Source organism: Dysidea avara, chromosome 4 (genome assembly GCF_963678975.1).
Source record: "Dysidea avara chromosome 4, odDysAvar1.4, whole genome shotgun sequence".
Classification (NCBI taxonomy): domain Eukaryota; kingdom Metazoa; phylum Porifera; class Demospongiae; order Dictyoceratida; family Dysideidae; genus Dysidea; species Dysidea avara.
In genome coordinates, this window is record NC_089275.1 from 32,507,084 (window position 1) to 32,522,500 (window position 15,417).

The 15,417-nt window shown below is 38.0% G+C and overlaps 1 protein-coding gene across 1 annotated transcript in view; it reads left to right on the top strand.

Moving 5' to 3' along the window:
- The window catches only part of LOC136254705 (uncharacterized), a 38,808-nt gene extending 33,220 nt beyond the window's left edge, over window positions 1-5,588 (top strand). Inside the window, exon 17 of the mRNA XM_066047442.1 lies at window positions 5,297-5,588. Coding sequence (XP_065903514.1) covers window positions 5,297-5,522 — 226 coding nt within the window. The 3' untranslated portion in view covers window positions 5,523-5,588. The remainder of the gene's footprint in view (window positions 1-5,296) is intronic.
- Window positions 5,589-15,417: the final 9,829 nt, after the last annotated feature.

The following is a 15,417-nucleotide window of genomic DNA, read 5'->3' on the forward strand; positions in this document are numbered from 1 at the left end:
AGGGTGATTTGTTTGTAGCTGAAATCCCTACAAGGTAACTTGTTCTAGCTGATCTTTCTACAGGGCGATTTGTTTGTAGCTGAGTTCTCTACAGGGTGTTTCTTTGCAGCTGAATTCTCTACATGGTGGTTTCTTTATAGCTGAACTCTCTACAAGGTGACTTCTTCTAGCTGATCTCTCTACAGGGTGATTTGTTTGTAGCTGAACTCTCTACAGGTTATTTGTTTGTAGCTGAACTCTCTACAAGGTGATACTCCTAGGTGATCTCTCTACAGGATGACTTGTTTCTAACTGAACTCTCAACAGGGTGATCTGTTCATAGCTGAACTTTCTACTGGGTGATTTGTTTGCAGCTGAACTGTCTACATGGTGGTTTCTTTGTAGCTGAACTCTCTACAAGGTAATTTCTTCTAGCTGAACTCTCTACAGGGTGACTTGTTTCTAGCTGATCTCTCTACAGGGTGATCTGTTCATAGCTGAACTTTCTACAGGGTGATTTGTTTGCAGCTGAACTCTCTACATGGTGGTTTTGTTGTAGCTGAACTCTCTACAAGGTAACTTCTTCTAGCTAATCTTTTTACAGGGACTATTTGTTTGTAGCTGAGTTCTCTACAGGGTGATTTGTTTGCAGCCTAACTCTCTACATGGGAGTTTCATTGTAGCTGAACTCTCTACAATGTGACTTCTTCTAGCTGAACTCTCTACAGGGTGACTTGTTTCTAGCTGATCTCTCTACAGGGTGACTTGTTTCTAGCTGAACTCTCTACAGGTGATTTGTTTGCAGCTGAACTCTCTACATGGTGGTTTCTTTGTAGCTGAACTCTCTACAAGGTAACTTCTTCTAGCTGATCTTTCTACAGGGTGATTTGTTTGTAGCTGAATTATCTACAGGGTGATTTATTTGTAGCTGAACTCTCTACAAGGTAACTTCTTCTAGCTGATCTTTCTACAGGGTGATTTGTTTGTAGCTGAATTCTCTACAGGGTGATTTTTTTGCAGCTGAACTCTCTACATGGTGGTTTCTTTGTAACTGAACTCTCTACAGGGTGATTTGTTTGTAGCTGAACTTTCTACAGGGTGATCTGTTCGTAGCTGAACTCCCTACAAGGTAACTTCTTTTAGCTGATCTTTCTACAGGGCGATTTGTTTGTAGCTGAGTTCTCTACAGGGTGATTTGTTTGCAGCTGAACTCTCTACATGGTAGTTTCTTTGTAGCTAAACTCTCTACAATGTGACTTCTTCTAGCTGAACTCTCTACAGGGTGACTTGTTTCTAGCTGATCTCTCTACAGGGGATTTGTTTGCAGCTGAACTCTCTGCATGGTGTTTTCTTTATAGCTGAACTCTCTACAAGATGACTTCTTCTAGCTGATCTCTTTACAGGTTGATTTGTTTGTATCTGAACTCTCTACAGGTGATTTGTTTGTAGCTGAACTTTCTACAAGGTGATACTTCTAGCTGATCTCTCTACAGGATGACTTGTTTCTAACTGAACTCTCAACAGGGTGATCTGTTCATAGCTGAACTTTCTACCGGGTGATTTGTTTGCAGCTTAACTCTCTACATGGTGGTTTCTTTGTAACTGAACTCTCTACAGGGTGATTTGATTGTAGCTGAACTCTCTTCAGGGTGATCTGTTCGTAGCTGAACTCCCTACAAGGTAACTTCTTCTAGCTGATCTTTCTACCGGGCGATTTGTTTGTAGCTGAGTTCTCTACAGGGTGATTTGTTTGCAGCTGAACTCTCTACATGGTAGTTTCTTTGTAGCTGAACTCTCTACAATGTGACTTCTTCTAGCTGAACTTTCTACAGGGTGACTTGTTTCTAGCTGATCTCTCTACAGGGGATTTATTTGCAGCTGAACTCTCTACATGGTGGTTTCTTTATAGCTGAACTCTCTACAAGGTGACTTCTTCTAGCTGATCTCTTTACAGGGTGATTTGTTTGTATCTGAACTCTCTACAGGTGATTTGTTTGTAGCTGAACTTTCTACAAGGTGATACTTATAGCTGATCTCTCTACAGGATGACTAATTTCTAACTGAACTCTCAACAGAGTGATCTGTTCATAGCTGAACTTTCTACCGGGTGATTTGTTTGGAGCTTAACTCTCTACATGGTGGTTTCTTTGTAGCTGAACTCTCTATAAGGTAACTTCTTCTAGCTGATCTTTTTACAGGGCATGTTTGTTTGTAGCTGAGTTCTCTACAGGGTGATTTGTTTGCAGCTGAACTCTCTACATGATGGTTTCTTTGCAGCTGAACTCTCTACAAGGTGACTTCTTCTAGCTGATCTTTCTACAGGGTCATTTGTTTGTAGCTGAATTCTCTACATGATGGTTTCTTTGTAGCTGAACTCTCTATTAGGTACCTTCTTCTGGCTGATCTGACTACAGGGTGACTTGTTTGTAGTTGAATTCCATACAGAATAACTTGCAATATAATATAATTGAGTAAATTATAAATGCAGCTGAATGCTTTATTAGGGTGACTGTTCTATTAGAGTATCTCGATCTCGCATTTGCTACACGTAGTTGCCTTTCGAATCATAACTCAGTGGTTTGTAATCCGATTCTTCTGTACTACTGCAAAGACTTTCTATGATGATTATTCCAGCTACAGACTGATTTTCAGCTCATTGCTCCAAGCGGTTTTCCTGATAGACACGAAAACTAATAGTTTTTTTATTCATAAAAATCGATTGCGTAATTTTGACACAGGTCGGGTTTTGTGTCATATCTCCGTGGTCTTTGTCCCGATTCCTTTCAAACCACAAAAAGGCACTCCTACGATGGTTTCTCCATCCACATAGCAATTTTCAACTGATTCCTCAAGGGAGTTTACCCTGTAGGCGTGACAGACCTTCGACCTTATTTTACGCAAATAATCGGTCATAACTCCGTGAATGTTCATCGGATTCCTATCAATGTTGGTACTGAGATCCGCCTTAATGAGCTCTTTAAGTGTGCCAAATTTCAGCCCGATCCGAGCACGCATTCGTGTTTTATGGCGGATTTTGCAAAGTGTGCGAAATGAAGAAGTAGAAGAAAAAAACGAAGAAATTAAAACGAAATTTTGTCCGCTCATATCTCGGAAATGGCTGGAGCGATTTTCTTCAAATTTGGTGTGTAGACTCCCCTTGCTGGCCGGCACCTCTCTAGCAAATTTGGTTCCAATCGGATAAGGGATCACAGAGCTACATAGGTGTGAAAATTGCGTTTTCTTTCTTCCTGTTAATATACTCACGGGTGGCACGCCGGCTTCTTGGGCCGCACGACACACTACCGTGTGTCTTGATGGAAATGCGCAGTAGAGATATAACACTTCTTATTGTTTTACTGTGATTTATTTAATATGGTCCCTAATCTAGTTGAAAATTCCAAAAATGTTTCTGTGTACTTGTTTGTTGTAAATAATTATTATAACTGGTGAACCTACAAATATCGCATCTGAAATGGTACCGTGTGCCTCAATTATTGTCTGAAAAGTGAAGTATCCATTACGCTTTGTTGTCAGCTATGTTCAATGCGTTACGCAGCATTTTGAATCAAGAACTGTTCGAAAATCACCTCTGCATTCCATGCATACCGAAAGAAAGAAATGGTGCCGCGCACCCCAGTTATATTAATTATCATCTGAAAAGTGAAGTATCCATTACGCTTTGTTGTGGGCTATGTTCAATCTGTTACACAGCATTATGAATCAAGAACTGTTTGAAAAGCACCTCTGTTATCAAAAATAGCTACTATGAAAAATACGGACGATTTCTGTTACGAAAGGAAACCATCACGTGCTACTGCCAAATCAACACTTTTCATTGTCAGCAAAGATAAAAGGGACACAAAGGAGGACACTGGTAAGTCCATGAAGAATGCACTGTACGTACTGTGGTATGCCAAAAGGCACCTGTCAGGCTGAAGCAACGTCAAACAGTGAAAACATCAAGCCCGTAGCCTTAGCCGTTATTGAGTTACACTCATCTGAAGGCGACAGTCAGTCAGTCAGCAGAAAATTCCATTAATTTTTTGTTTTAAATTCCGTAGCAACTTGTTGAAAACTTTTTGGGTCGACCTGAAAATTTTACCTAACCAATACTGCCTCATTGTCATCAGAGAAAATTGAGGCTGGTTTTTGGGTGATGTTATCCCGTGGGCCACGTCTACTCCTTTGTGGTCCCTACTATATAGTACTATCGTACTGTATGATACTGAATAAAGAAGGTTTTTGACAATACCACAGAGCCCTAAAATCACTTCACACACACGTTGCAACAAAGTCAATCAGTAGTCATGTAGATTTGAGCAATAAACACAACCTTAGTGCTTCTATCATACAGTGTATATTAAGGATTATGAAGATTTGGGCTTTTCTGGTGGAAAATATCACCCCACAACCAGCTGCACAATACTTTCATGGTACCTTGGCAGTATTGGCGAGGTATAAGCAAGCTCAAAAATGCCTACAGAGTAGTCAAAATTCTTCTGATAAATTAGCTTTGGATTTTTTTTAAAACATTATTTTCTACTCATGCTTACCTGATGCCTTCAGACAAGCATTACTCTACAACCGCTAAGGCTACAGGCCTGATTTGTTTCACTGTTAGATGTTGCTTCAGCCCGACTGGTGCCTTTTGACATAGTGCAGCACGTTCAATGCATGCTTTGTGGACTTACCTGTGTCCTCCTTTGTGTCCCATTCATCTTTGATGACAGTGAAAGATGTCAATTTGTGGTAGTGCACCATGATGGCTCCCCTACATATGGGAGTTTTCCGTTGTAACTGGATAGATTGCAGAGGTACTTCACGTAGTGTACCTTGCTTGTAATGCTGTGTAATGGGCTAAACATGATAATAGGAATCATCCATATTTTCCATAGTGACTGGATTGATCACAGAGGTGCTTCGTGTACTGTCCTCTGTTTGTAATACTGTGTGACGGACTGGTGAACTGGACATACAATAGCTGAAAACAAAAGCATAACGACCACTTCACTTTTTAGTAATTGATAGTTGGGGAGTGCATTTAGATATTTATTAAGTGATAACCCATTCCTTTTTTGGTGTAATATGCAAAGGTTCATGCATCAATCATAATTATGTTGCAAAAAGTACAAAATTACAAAACAAAAAAATACAGGAATTTTAAGCTGAGTTTGATTAGAGATCATAGAAGTAAAAAGTAATGAAACAATTAAGGGAGATCAAATACAGTACACTAAATCTCTACTTTGGTCCCTTGTTGTTATTGTACTTGTAATGCTTATTTCAGTTTGCATATTTATACTTACCATTTGTATAGGCATCCTGATCCTAAGAGCAGACCAGCATTTATATTGATTACCAAATACCTCAACAAACCTGATGAGGATCTATTACAAATCAGTGATGGTGATATTCAACTATATGGAGGTGTTGCCGTATCACTTGGTACAATGCCATCATCACCTTCAGCATCTTCACCACCACAATACGTTAATTCTTTGTACCATGACCTGCAAACAGTTTATAAACAAATCGCTACATAAAAATTTGTAACTTTTCACATGCACACGTATATAATCCACTGTTTATGGGTATTAATCTTTCATTGATCATGACAATAACGGGAGCAAGTGCTGCAACTGTCTGCACATTGTGTTTTCTTCTTAATCCGTGATCATAGTGTGTGTATTTTTGTATCATAAGTTCATGTGTACTTTAGGCATGCGTCTATTATGCCGGCACAATTTTGGGAATAATAGGTGGTTGAAAGAATTGGGGAATATTCCGGAATAATCGGATGAGTTCCAGGAATAATTGGTAAAAAATTATAAATTTTTCTTGTAGCCTGATGTAAAAATCTTTTGAATACACCACTGAAACAGTGCAAGCATAATAGATTGAGATACTCTCAGTCAACTTTGGACCCATAATTCTATTATAACAATCAGTTATATAAATTCGTAATTAATATGCTTATATTAGGCACTAATTTCAAGAGTAATTTTGGGAATAATAGGTAGATGGAGAATAATTTTTGGTAAATAAAAAAGAACTTACGTGCAGAAAGAATAATTGGAAGATTTTGGAGCATAATAGACTTAAGCCTAGTGTACTTTCAAGTTATGATTTACACAGTGGAAGTTTGCAGTCTGGGACACAGATGCAGCGCATATAGTATGTACATTTCCTGTAATTATGCAGATAGCTAGATAACAGGTTTACGAACACAATGAAATGCAACTTCTATCACTTTCACAAGCAGCAAATGTACATACACATACTGCAGTTAGGGCTCTGATGACAACTGGTTTGGCTCAGTACATATACTGTTTGTAGTAGACCTTATGTGGCTGCCACTGGTAAACGGATTACCAATATTTTGCAAATTAAGCGACACAACAAACTACTGTAGGTTGTATAGCATCATGATGCCAATTCAGAAGAATGGATACTGAAATCTGCTATTTATGTATTAATACAGTATATGTAGCCATGTAATATGCAGGTCCATCTACAGGAGATGCATGACTTGATGTGCCAGGCAAGGTGATGACTGTGCATGATTTCTACTGCAGAGTAGAGGTGAGACTCAATTACCTATAAAATTAAAGCTAGTGGAGTCTAAGGGACTGCAGAGAAACACCAGAGCATTGAACAGTTAAATGTATCCATTCAATTTGCTGGACTTGGACAAATATTTCAAGCACCAAACGCTGAAATTTTAGCCATATAAATCATCGATTGTCTTTTGCTTGTGTATATTATATGTATGGCACATGCTCAGGTTTTCATAAAGTGTCATCTTGTGTACATACATAGTACCTGTGTACTACAAATACTTAAAGTGCTGGTCACTGTAAAGTGTTAATAATAATAACTGTATGTTATTGATGTTTTACGATAAGTGGTCTTTTTATAAACTGTGGGAGTATTTAATTGACATTCATTTTTTAAAAGTTAACAATGAAGTATTTGTAAACAGTGTGAAATAGGTATGTGAAAATTAAATGTAAGAAATACTGTTCACAGTTGGGTGACCAAACATTATACAATATAGGCTCCATAATAGACTTGCATGCATTCTTGCAAGACACATTGGTAGACTCCATAGTCATGTTACTTAGCTGCAAAGCACTACTTTATGCATTATTATTCCTATAATTATGGAAAATAGACTGATGCCGTTGCTAAAGCCTTTGACATGATAACTGCACAGCAAGCTAATTACAAATTTAAAGTTGTATATAATGGTATGGTATTGTCCATAATAGCTACCAATATGCAATGGATCTCATCCTTTTTAAGTGGTTTAGTCACCAAAGAGTGATAATGTTTCATCTGACCTGGAAGTACATAGTAGCATCTGGTATCCATCATTAATGCTAAAAAATTTTAATAATGGCTGTGTGCATTGTTAAAATTTATTAGCAATAACATCATTGCAGCCATTTCTTGGTCGCCACCTTTGATTTCACAACTTTTTCACCCAGGATTTTTAAGGCCGCACCACTTTTTCCCAGCTTGTGTGGATCAAGACACACGATAGTGTGTCGTGCGGCCCAAGAAGCCGGCGCGCCACACCGTGAGTATATTAACAGGAAGAAAGAAAACGCAATTTTCACACCTGTGTAGCTCTGTGATCCCTTATCTGATTGGAACGACATTTGCTACAGACGTGCCGGCCAGTTATGGGAGTCTACATACCAAATTTGAAGAAAATCGGTCCAACCATTTTCGAGATACGAGCGAACAAAATTTCGTTTTAATTTCTTCGTTTTTTTTTCTTCTACTTCTTCATTTCGCACACTTCGCAAAATCCGCCATAAAACACGAATTCGTGCTCCAATCGGGCTGCAATTTGGTACATTTGAAGGGCTCATTAAGGCGGATCTCAGTACCAACTTTGGTAGGAATCCGATGGACATTCACGGAGTTATGATCGATTAGTCGCGTAAAATAAGGTCGAAGGTCTGTCACGCCCACAGGGTAAACCCCTTGAAGGAATGCGTTGAAAATTGCTATGCAGATGGAGTAACCATCGTAGGAGTGCCTTTTTGTGGTTTGAAAAGAATCGAGATAAAGACCATGGAGATATGACACAAAACCCAACCTGTGTCACAATTACGCAATCGATTTTTATGAATAAAAAACTATTAGTTTTCACGCCTACCAGGCAAACCGCTTAGAGCAATGAGCTGAAAATCGGTGTGTAGTTGGAATAATCATCATAGAAAGTCCTTGCAGTAGTACAGAAGAATCGGATTACAAACGACTGTTCGAAAGCCAACTACGTGTTGCAAATGCGAGATCGAGATACTCTAATAGAACAGTCACCCTAATAGAGCATTCGGCTGCGTTTATAACTTACTCAATAAAAAATTATATTAAATTGCAAGTTATTCTGTGGGAAATTCAGCTACAACCAGTTAATCTGATAGATAATTCAGCTACAGACAAGTCACCCTGTAGAGAGTTCACCTAGAAACAAATCACCCTGTAGAGAGATCAGCTAGAAGAAGTCACCTTGTAGAGAGTTCAGCTACAAAGAAACCATCATGTAGAGAGTTCAACTGAAAAAAAATCACCCTGGAGAGAGTTTAGCTACAAAAAGATCACCCTGTAGAGAGTTCAGCTAGAAGAATTCACCCTATAGAGAGTTCAACTGCAAATAAATCACCCTGTAGAGAATTCAGCTACAAACAAACCGCCCTGTAGAAAGATCAGCTAGAAGAAGTTACCTTGTAGAGAGTTCAGTTACAAATAAACCATCATGTAGAGAGTTCAGCTGCAAAGAAAATACCCTGTAGAGCGTTTAAATCACCCTGCAGAGAGTTCGGCTGCAAACAGTTCACCCTGTAGAGAGATCAGCCAGAAGAAGTTACCTTGTAGAGCGTTCAGCTACAAAGAAACCATCATGTAGAGGGATCAACTGCAAACAAATCACTCTGTAGAGAGATCATCTACAAAAAGATCACCCTGTAGAGAGTTCAGCTAGAAGAAGTCACCTTGTAGAGAGTTCAGCTACAAAGAAATCACCATGTAGAGAGTTCAGCCGCAAACAAATCATCCTGTAGAGAGTTTCAGCTACAAAAAGATCACTCTGTAGAGAGTTAAGCTAGAAGAAGTCACCTTGTAGAGAGCTCAGCTACAAGAAATCACCATGTAGAGAGTTCAGCTGCAACCAAATTACCTTGTGGAGAATTCAGCTACAAACAAATCGCCCTGTAGAAAGATCAGCTAGAAGAAGTTACCTTTAAGAGAATTCAGCTACAAAGAAACCATCATGTAGAGAGTTCAGCTACAAACAAGTCACTTTGTATAGAGATCAGCTAGAAGAAGTTACCTTATAGAGAGTTCAGCTACAAACAATTCACCCTGTACAGAGATCAGTTTGAAGAAGTTCTTTGTAGAGAGTTCAGCTACAAACAATTCACCCTGTACAGAGATCAGATAGAAGAAATTACCTTGTGGAGAGTTCAGCTACAAAGAAACCATCATGTAGAGAGTTCAGCTGCAAACAAATCACCTGTAGAGAGAGTTCAGCTACAAACAAATCATCCTGTACAGAGACCAGCTAAAGAAGTTACCTGGTAGAGAGCTCAGCTACAAACAATTCACCCTGTACAGAGATCAGCTAAAGAATAAAGAAGTTACCTTGTAGAGAGTTCAGCTGCAAAGAAACCATCATGTAGAGAGTTCAACTATAAACAAATCACCTTGTAGAAAGATCAGCTAGAAGAAGTCACCTTGTAGAGAGTTCAGTTGCAAAAAAACCATCATGTAGAGAGTTCAACTACAAACAAGTGACACTGTAGAGACATCAGCTAGAAGAAGTTACTTTGTAGAGAGTTCAACTACAAAGAAACCACCATGTAGAGAGTTCAGCTGACCCTGTAGAGACATCAACTAGAAGAAGTTACTTTGTAGAGAGTTCAGCTACAAAGAAACCATCATGTAGAGAGTTCAACTACAAACAAGTGACCTTGTAGAGACATCAGCTAGAAGAAGTTACCTTGTAGAGAGTTCAGCTGCGAAGAAACCATCATGTAGAGAGTTCAGTTACAAACAAATCACCCTGTAGAAATATCAGCTAGAAGAAGTCACTTTGTAGAGTGTTCAGTTATAAAGAAACCACCGTGCAGAGTGTGCTGTAATAAATATATGTATTATATATATATATATATATATAATTTGTACATTTACTGATAAAATCAGAAATATTTAAAGTATTTAACATCTGCTTCATCTTTTCTTCTTCCTATGGTAAAGAAAAGAAAATCACAAAAAGAAGTGAAATCTAATCAAAAACAGCTAAGCTGTAAAAAAAGGTGCGGCCCCAAAAAGGCCATGGTGAAAAAAGATGTGAAATCCAAGGTGGTGGCCAAGAAATGGTTGTGATGGTAGGTTAATGGTAAAATTTTAATAACAATAATTCAGGTGAATTTTGTGCCAAGACCAAGCGGCACCAAATTCACCTGAATTGTCGTTATTAAAAATTTTACCATTAACCTACCATCACAGCCATTTCTTGGCCGCCACCTTGTTTCACATCTTTTTCACCATGGCCTTTTCGGGGCCGCACCTTTTTTTACAGCTTAGCTGTTTTTGATTAGATCTATTTACAGTATATAATTGACTTGAATGACATTGTTGGCAATATAAAGCATAGGAAAGTCCACCTATGGATATATACTATACAAAGAAATCACAATAGTGAGTGATACTCAGCAATTCCAAGAGGACTTATATACAATCTCTGCAAATGTGGGAAGGTACATGGCTAAATGAACATCTCACATCTTGAAGGTTACCAGAGCCATCAAACATAAGATCATATTTGAGACTATTGCGTGCACGAAACTTCTTGAAGCATTTTTATAAGTGAAACAGAATGTCTTATTTTACACAGACATTTGATCATAACTCTGTGATTCCTTGAACAGATTCCCTCCAAAATTCATCCAGATATTTCAGTTTGATTGGAGTATGCATTTGTGTTTTATGGTGGCTTTGCAAAGTGTGTAAAAAGAAACAGTAGAATACAGTATTATAAAAAACCCAAGGAGAAAACTGAAATTTTGTCCTCTCGTATCTCAGAAATAACTGGGGAAACTTTTTTAAAATCTGGTATGTGGGCTCCCCTATCTGGTGGGCAACTCTACAGCACCAGTGGTTCCAATCTGTTAAGGAGCTATATACATTGAAATCGCATTTTCTTTCTTCCTGTCAATATACCCATGGTGTGCCACACCACACAACACACTACTGTGTCTCTTGATATTTTTATAATTTTTGTGTTTGCTCAAGTTACTAATAACTCTGATCAGCAGCAACTATGTGGGTGAACTTTTTACTAATGATCATGGCCTTCAGACCACAGTATCTATGATTTGTAACAGTAGTGTTAAATACAGATACCATGAGGATGTACTATTCCTGCTAACTATTATCATCCCTTCTGGTAAAAGTATCCCTTTATAAAGAAACACAACCTACTTGCTGCTATTTACCTATTTATGTACAACACCATTCTTTCAAGTCATCATGGCATGAAAATTAACTAGAGTATGTATATACTGTTATTCAGTAGATTTACTCAGAACAGTGATTATTGGATGGTTGTTCAAGAATACCATGACAGCGTTACTGAGAGATGAATGCTTATGACAACACTATCAAACATTTACTAAGTGACTAGTATACATGTAGCTACATAGTGCAGTACTATTGGAGGATACACTGCACTTTATTGTTAATACAGTATATTATTACTTTACTGGCATGTGTACTTTATCTAATAAGTAGTAAAGCATGACAACTTTAAGTAAACTCACAATATATAACACTGTAGCTATGCCTGTATATTCACAAACATATTTTTACATACTTTTTCTCTTAGGGTGTATAGCCAGTGTGAATGTTTATCAAGGAGGAGATGAACAGTTAAGAGCTGATAGACAAGTGATCATTCCATATGTTAACTGTAGTAACAGTGATGGAAGAATAGCACATATTACTGCTAGTCTATCACTAAATAATAGTGGTAATGAGTATCCTAACTTTCAAGTGTGGCATGACTGGCATCCCATGTCAGGTGATCCCAATGTTTATGAAAGAATTGGTGGTGAAATTGTATTAGAAGATAGTGAAGTAAGAGCAATGGATGGGTACTGGTTAGCAGAGATAGTTGTTAGTGATAATGAGAGGATAGAGTTTAATTCAGGAGATGTTATTGGATGTTATCATCCATCTAATGTACGTCATCATGTTAATACTATTAGTAGTAATGGATCAAGTGTTCATGATTGTGATGGAGGGAACACATTAGTGGTTAATACAATTAAGCAGAGGAGATTGTATCATGAATTCTCAACAATGTCTGATTCAACTATTATTTGGTAAGCTATTGCATTGTAGTTTTGGATGTAGTTCTATTATTACTACATGGGACACACATTAGGAATACATGAAAGAGAAAACAAAAGCGAGTTATGCCTATGTATGGGTTTCTATTCTTGCCACCCAAGTTGATGAATCATGTTTGATGTACTGCTGGTATGATAGAAATCGTTGGCAACTGGCCTTGCAGCTCTAAAACTAATTTTCTCAATCTCTAGATTTTCTGTATCTATTTTTTTGCCATGCATATTCTAGTTGTGATTGCACTAATGAAAATAAGCAGTTACTTTGATGTATTGGTTATTTAATTTTAAAGAAAAGACAGTGTTCTGCTAGCTTTAACTGTAATACTGTGATGTCACAGTGGTGTTTGAATAACCTTAGATCTTTGTACCAGTTTCACTGCAAGAACTGGCACTTTCCAGTACTCTTTTGGACCAAATGATCATAACCTACCAAACCACACCAAAGAAATTATGTTTACTAACCAATTTAAGAACCAATGCAAACATTCACTAAGAATTTTTAATTGCATAAGAATGTCGTAATTGCCCTGATCCCCCTATGTAGTCTTTGCTTACGATGTTGACACAATGAATATAATATCAATGTCGCATAGATAGCGTTTTAAGCTCTGTATGCTCATAAGTAATCATGATTGTTCTATTAAAGTTGTATGCAGTAGAGTTGGTATGCTCTATTACAATTAATATTGACTGCCAGAGTCTATTATGATCTTTTGTTTGGCAAATGATTTGATACCACTGACGCAGTGGCCATAAAATAGTAAAAGTAATAATAATTTGTATTAGTAGTATAAGTGTACAGGGGAAGGAGGATCAAGGATCCTGTAAAGACTGATCTTTTCATAAATTACAATCTATTAGCTAATAACAGGGGCAGACCAAAGTTTGGCAAGGGGTGGGGTACACCAGGGTAGTAGGCATGTGGATCAACTTACCTAACCACGTATAGCGTACTTGTAGTTAACGCAACCTCACCGAATGATTTTAAAAGTTTACTCGAGTGTAGCTGGTGACTGCATGCTGGTCTGCCTTTCTAATGATTACTAATTAGTTGATTCTTTGTTGTACAGCTATAGTTGGGATGGGATGGAGGGGGCATGTGTCCCTCTCCTTCCAAAAAAAAACTTTAAACAAAATCGAGATGGTCCAAGTAGTAGAGCAGTCAGTCATGCAAATACTCTAATAGAACAGCCACCACATGCAAAAATATTATGAATCCTCCACCACAGTTGGTGAACATATATGAAAACTGATATTATAAACCCCTGCAGCACATTTAGCCATTAATAGCCAGCTAGCAGGTAAAATGTACATGGTCCTTTGTATGCCATTCTATATGACAAATGGCTCATAACTGAACTTAGTATTCTCTGATCCTTACACAACTCTTGATCAGTGCAGACTACTTTGCTAGCATAATTTATTATTATTATTATCAAGAGTCCATAATAGAGTATTATGGATTCTTGCTATTATTGACATATTTGTACATAAAACTGGAGTCGAAAATTTCAGTCTTGAAACATAATTATAAAGTATCTTTAGCTTCTGGTGAGCTCCACCCCAAGGTAAACTATAGCTATTGGTAGCTTAATTTCAGGGTCCGAAACTACTCTTAAAAATCACCACTGCAGTTAACTGAACAACAACCATGCACACAGAAAGCATAATTAATCTATTGTTTGTACACAAAAACTAGCTAGCTATACCTGTATAAAAATACAGTGGCATGCCTAGGATTTTTCAAAGGGGGTTTCCATTGGATAGTAGATCCAGGATATAAGGTCTGGGGGTGCAAGCTCTCAGAAGATTTAATTTTGCAGATTGTCAAATACCAGTAGATAATCTGAGTGCTAAACACAGTAAAAACAAACTAGTGAAGGTCACTGGTGAGGTCCTGAAATTCCTTGCAAGCTAAGTGCACCTAGAGAGATAAACGTCATAATAATTGACAATTACATGAACAAATAATTACAAGAGGTCAGGAGTCCAGTCTCAGGGTTACCAAGTTATTACTAAAAAGTATGGAGCCCTGGCAAGACCAAAAAATAAACTACATACAAAACTAAACAATTATACATGGCTTCTCAACAGGTAAACAGATCAACTACATCCCAAGTAGTGGAAGCACGGGAGTTAAAGATCCTGTATGAACAGGAGATTGCAACACGAGCTGCTTTCTGAAGAATACAACGAATAGTATTCTTTAGTAGATGGCATACATCGCTTAGTTTAGAGACGGTCTCTGGCATGAAATGGCCCAGACAGCCAACCTCGATTGTCACAAGATTAACTGAAAATCCAGTCTGTTGAAGGTCAGTCAGTAATGAACCATAGCGATCTTCTTTACGGTTCCTTGCAGCTAAAAGGTGATGTTCAGTATTAGTAACTACAGAGAGTTCTAATAATGCGATGGAATCTGTGGATACTACCACGAGATCAGGTGTGCTTAAAGTAGATGTAATATGAGGTGGAATAGTACTTGGGGGACTAACACTTGCCTGGTAGCCAGGAAGATCTGTATAAATCTTATAACATGGTGGTAAATCCTTCTTAAAGTTGCGAACAAGAGCCTGCAGAATAGAGTCATGACGCCAAGTGTATCTGCCCTGATCAAGTGCAACGGAACAATCAGTTAAAATATGGTTAGTTGTTGGTTGAGTACAGTGACAAAGGGTACAAACTGGACTAGTGATTATATTCCAGCGAGCTAGATTCATAGGTGTTGGTAAGGTGTCACAACCGGCATGCAATAAGAAAGAAAGTTGCTTTTCAGGTAAACCATACATTAATCTCTTCCACAAGGGACAATTTTGTTCTAGGGCAACTATATCCAGGAATTTATTCTGTACAGTCAATGGTTCAAAAGTGGAATTCCAATAGCGAACATGAGAGGACCATAAACTGGTACTAGCCTTGCTTTTAAAAGTAGAGGAATGGATGTTAGAAACTGAAGATTTAGCAGCAGAAAGAGCACCAAAAACAACAGCTGATGCATCCTGAAAGTCATTAG